Below are 5,804 nucleotides of genomic sequence, written 5' to 3' on the forward strand. Positions count from 1 at the left end.
CACACACTCTCACACACACACACACACTCACAGACACACACACACACAGACACCCACACACACACACACACACACACACACACACACTCACACTCACAGACAGAGACACACACACACACACACACAGACACTCACAGACACTCAGACACACACACTCAGACACACACACACACAGACACACAAATACACACGTGCATTTGTCCTTCAGTGACTTTATGGTGCCTCATCATTCTGCTGGCTGAAATGTGGGGAATGTTAAAAATGTGCTGCTTCTTTCACCATCATTTACCCTCATCGCTCTGCGCTCCTCACTGTCATATTTGTTTATTTCATTTCTCGATCCTGGAGTTACTCCTCTCTTTCCATTGCTCTTTCTCAGGCATTATCTCAGCCAGACTGAACTTTCTCCTCCTGGAGGTGTTTGAGTGAATTTCAGCACCATTACCTGATAGGCTTGCCGCGATAGACGGTGCTGACGGTGATACCGGTGTTAAGCCGCAACACCGGTTACGTCACTTGCCCACCGCGTCACCGACCTCCACCGTCGATTAGATTTTTTATAGAAATAAAAATAATTTAGTTCAGTAAAAGAACAGACACTACAATTAAAAACTGAATGCGGCTCCTCAATGTAGCGTGCCGAACGACAGTTGCATCACAGATCAGATTTCATTTCTCCAGTGAGAAGAGTGAGGCGAGACAGACGAGAAGAGTGAGGCGAGACTGGCGAGAAGAGTGAGGCGAGACAGACGAGAAGAGTGAGGCGAGACAGACGAGAAGAGTGAGGCGAGACAGACGAGAAGAGTGAGGCGAGACAGACGAGAAGAGTGAGGCGAGACTGGCGAGAAGAGTGAGGCGAGACAGACGAGAAGAGTGAGGCGAGACCGACGAGACAATCGCGGAGGATTTAGTTTCGAAACGAGATGCAAAAGTGCCTATTTGGCAATATTTGGGATTTTGAAAAACCTGTTGACTTTTATCTAAGGTGATTTGGAAGTTTTTTTAAACATTCGTTTCTTATTTAATTGGTTCCACATTGTTTGCTGATTTTTACTTTATTTAAACTTTGTGTCATTTATTTATTTTATTTGACATCAAGGTATATGCCGTGCCTCCAAGCTTTCTTACTCGTTTTGCTAGTAAACGTTCTACTTATTTATTTGGTTATATATTATACATGGAAATGTGTGTGAATAGAGTATTAGTGTAAGCGAGATTAGCGGCAACCACGCTGGCGATGCTAGCGGGCTATATGCTAATAGCGGACTCGGAAGTCAAAAATAGAACTAGTGCTAACAAAGCGCTCTGATTGTTTTTGTTGTAGAATACGATAGGGGATATATTCACACGTTATAAAACTGAAAAAGGATGGTGTATAAAATTGATTTTAAGATAAAAATTAGACGACAAAGAATTAACTTGACGGAGCTCAAACTCAAACCACACGGCAGTGAGGAGAGTGAGCCGAGCTGACGAGAAGAGTGAGGCGAGACTGACGAGAAGAGTGAGGCGAGACTGACGAGAAGAGTGAGGCGAGACTGACGAGAAGAGTGAGGCGAGACTGACGAGAAGAGTGAGGCGAGACTGACGAGAAGAGTGAGGCGAGACTGACGAGAAGAGTGAGGCGAGACTGACGAGAAGAGTGAGGCGAGACTGACGAGAAGAGTGAGGCGAGACTGACGAGAAGAGTGAGGCGAGACTGACGAGAAGAGTGAGGCGAGACTGACGAGAAGAGTGAGGCGAGACTGACGAGAAGAGTGAGGCGAGACTGACGAGAAGAGTGAGGCGAGACTGACGAGAAGAGTGAGGCGAGACTGACGAGAAGAGTGAGGCGAGACTGACGAGAAGAGTGAGGCGAGACTGACGAGAAGAGTGAGGCGAGACTGACGAGAAGAGTGAGGCGAGACTGACGAGAAGAGTGAGGCGAGACTGACGAGAAGAGTGAGGCGAGACTGACGAGAAGAGTGAGGCGAGACTGACGAGAAGAGTGAGGCGAGACTGACGAGAAGAGTGAGGCGAGACTGACGAGAAGAGTGAGGCGAGACTGACGAGAAGAGTGAGGCGAGACTGACGAGAAGAGTGAGGCGAGACTGACGAGAAGAGTGAGGCGAGACTGACGAGAAGAGTGAGGCGAGACTGACGAGAAGAGTGAGGCGAGACTGACGAGAAGAGTGAGGCGAGACTGACGAGAAGAGTGAGGCGAGACTGACGAGAAGAGTGAGGCGAGACTGACGAGAAGAGTGAGGCGAGACTGACGAGAAGAGTGAGGCGAGACTGACGAGAAGAGTGAGGCGAGACTGACGAGAAGAGTGAGGCGAGACTGACGAGAAGAGTGAGGCGAGACTGACGAGAAGAGTGAGGCGAGACTGACGAGAAGAGTGAGGCGAGACTGACGAGAAGAGTGAGGCGAGACTGACGAGAAGAGTGAGGCGAGACTGACGAGAAGAGTGAGGCGAGACTGACGAGAAGAGTGAGGCGAGACTGACGAGAAGAGTGAGGCGAGACTGACGAGAAGAGTGAGGCGAGACTGACGAGAAGAGTGAGGCGAGACTGACGAGAAGAGTGAGGCGAGACTGACGAGAAGAGTGAGGCGAGACTGACGAGAAGAGTGAGGCGAGACTGACGAGAAGAGTGAGGCGAGACTGACGAGAAGAGTGAGGCGAGACTGACGAGAAGAGTGAGGCGAGACTGACGAGAAGAGTGAGGCGAGACAGACGAGAAGAGTGAGGCGAGACAGACGAGACGATCGCGGAGGATTTAGTTTCGAAACGAGATGCAAAAGTGCCTATTTGGCAATATTTGGGATTTTGAAAAGCCTGTTGACTTTTATCTAAGGTGATTTGGAAGTTTTTTTAAACATTCGTTTCTTATTTAATTGGTTTCACATTGTTTGCTGATTTTTACTTTATTTAAACTTTGTGTCATTTATTTATTTTATTTGACATCAAGGTGTATGCTGTGCCTCCAAACTCGTTTTGCTAATAAACGTTCTACGTTTCTTATTTATTTGGTTATATATTATACATGTTTACTTATTTCCAGTTTTGTATACCTATTTAAACTTTATGTGAGTTATTTGTTATTTTATATTAGGCATAGCCTGCCCTATAGCATGGTGTATTTTTATTTGTTTTGTTAATAAAAGTTCTATGTTTTATATATACGCTAGTGAGTTTGACGTTGTATTTTGTTGTTGCATTCAAGCAATTGATGCCGAACTGCCGCTAATTCGAAAGTGAAAGTAAAATGCGCGCGGCGCGTTTAAGCTATTTAAAAGCGAAGGAAAGCGAGGAAAAGAGGGAACGCCCCCGCGGTGATACCGGTATTACCGGTGTTGTCACACGTCGATTAACTGGTGGGAAAAATTCCTCACCGTCACAACCCTATTACCTGACTGTTATAATAGTTTCTAAGCTTTACTCTCATCCAACATGAACATCTAGTACATTAAGAGAATAGAACAGGCACCTAAATGTGTTGCGTTTTCAGCAATGGGAAAGACTTGTACAAACAAATGTAAAGAGATCCAGTGTGATCGTATTGTCCTCCTCTGACCTGCTTCTGTCTGGCTCTGTTTTGATAACAATCCCATGTGGATTATTTATAAGCAGCTGTTATTAAATGAGTAAAGAAACCTCATATAATAATTTGGTTGAGGTTATTTAGGAGCCACAGAGGAAATAATACGATGAGCTGGCCGTCAGTCTAGTTTCACAGCTAATTAAAGCAACATTTGAAATTAAATGCAAAACTTCCCGGCTATCTTCTTTCAGCTGTGAGTGGCAGACTCACTATATAGTAGTCTTCTTAAAGGGATAGTTCACCCAGAAATGAAAATGACCCCATGATTTACACACCCTCAAGCCATGCTAGGTGTATATGACTTTCTTCTTTCAGACGAATCCAATCAAGAGTTATATAAAAAAAATGTCGTGGCTCTTCATCTGAAAGAAGAAAGTCATATACACCTAGGACGGCATGAGGGTGTGTAAATCATGGGGTCATTTTCATTTTTGGGTGAACTAACCATTTAAGCTATAAACAATATCTTTAAGTGACCAAGAAACTACAGTGTTTTAACTATAACTTTGATTATATATTTAGTATTTAAATTCTTAAAATGAAATGGAAATAAAATAGAAAAAAATGCATATCTTATGATTATTATTGGCCGTATCTTTCATGTTTAACAGTGGCAATACAGTCTATATTGTGCCATAAGTGACAGATAAAACGTGTTGAAATAAGCAGGGCTGAATTGAAGAATGGCCTTGACATTTTCATCTGCTTTGTATACAGTATTTTGCTTTTAAGACTGTTTTACCTGTGTGCTTTCCCTCGTGTGCACCAGCAGAACTCTTGCCTTTGAATGTTTTCCTTCGGAGACGTGAGGTCTGTGTATTTGTGCTTTCATGTTTTGTGTTGTATCTCAGTTTGACATCTTTTCCTGTGAACAAAGATTGGGAATCACGGGACTCTGAATTCCAGTGTGGAAGCTGTTTTTGACTCTGAAGCTTTCAACTTTGCTACAGTATATGAACTTTGCAATTATTATTTTATGTAGACTATAAATGAAGCTCTGAATATGAACAAAAATGGATTAGTGCTATATTTCCTAAATACATACTATTATTTCAGCAGTTTTAGTTTGTTTTTACGATGCATAAGACACGCAGCTTTCAGGTGCAGAGTTCCAGACTGAGGGTCCATTGCACCGGTTTATCTGTTGACCTGCAGTATAAAGAGAGTCAGGAGACGTGAGTTGAGCAGGAAGGGTGGGAGGTGGGGAGGAAGAGAGTGGGAGTGGTCAGGAAGAAGGGGGAGTGGTCAGTGTGATTGTGTGTACGGTAGCCAGAGCTCAGTGACTGAGTTCTGTGTTTTATGTGCCATACACGCGTGTGGATTGAGAGCTGCAGACAGGAAATCCATAAGACGGTAAATTACTTTCATAAAGAGTTTTAACATGTTGTTATTGTAAATATGTGCTGATGCTACACTGATAAAAATAGCAACCTAAAAATGGGAACATCTAAATTAACTTCATAAAAAAAATGAACCATTACTGAATCAACCTAATTACATGAATACATGTATATATATATATATGTGTGTGTGTATAAAGAAATATTGTGAAATATTTTCACAATTTAAAATAACATTAAAATAATATTCTATAATCTAATAATCTTAATATTTTTTTTAAATGTATTTATTTTTTTGCAGTGATCAAAGCTGAATTTTCAGCATCATTACTCCAGTCTTCCATGTCACATGATCCTTTATAAAGCGGTTGCACTGCTACATATTTTTGTGGAAACTGATACATTTTTTTCTGTTAAAAAAAATATATATATTTGAAATACAAGTCTTTTTAAACATAAATGTCTTAACTGTCAAATGAATGCATCTTTACTGAATAAAAGGATTTCAAATTCTTACAGACCCTAAACTTTCGAACCATAGTTTGTGTGTACGTGTAATAAAAAAACGTAGAAAACAAAATGTCATATTACTAAAGTGTTCAAAATAGATTAAAAATTCAAAATGAAATTTTCCCTTGAATTGTTTGAGACAAAGGATAATTGACCTGTAGATTGCCAGTAAAGCTGACAGCCTTTGATGTATATTAATATGGTGTATGGTATGGTCTCTTCAGCTCATGTGCGCGCGCGCGCGTGTGTGTGTGTGTTTTTTTGTGTTGGAGCCAAAATGACAGGCCCCGCTACTGTATTTCACTCATTGTGTGTGTGTGTGTGTGTGTGTGTGTGTGTGAGAGAACCGTGATGCAGCGCTGTGAAGTGAGC

General features: G+C 42.1%; 1 protein-coding gene across 1 annotated transcript in view; it reads left to right on the top strand.

Annotated features, from left to right (window-relative positions):
* The first annotated feature begins 4,866 nt into the window (after positions 1 to 4,866).
* The window catches only part of LOC107556010 (smoothelin-like), a 66,593-nt gene continuing 65,655 nt past the window's right edge, over positions 4,867 to 5,804 (top strand). Inside the window, exon 1 of the mRNA XM_016238976.1 lies at positions 4,867 to 4,935. Within this exon, the coding sequence (XP_016094462.1) occupies positions 4,882 to 4,935 (54 nt within the window). The 5' untranslated portion in view covers positions 4,867 to 4,881. The remainder of the gene's footprint in view (positions 4,936 to 5,804) is intronic.

The sequence above is a fragment of the Sinocyclocheilus grahami genome, unplaced genomic scaffold (genome assembly GCF_001515645.1).
Source record: "Sinocyclocheilus grahami isolate Dianchi unplaced genomic scaffold, SAMN03320097.WGS_v1.1 scaffold553.1, whole genome shotgun sequence".
NCBI classification, from domain to species: domain Eukaryota; kingdom Metazoa; phylum Chordata; class Actinopteri; order Cypriniformes; family Cyprinidae; genus Sinocyclocheilus; species Sinocyclocheilus grahami.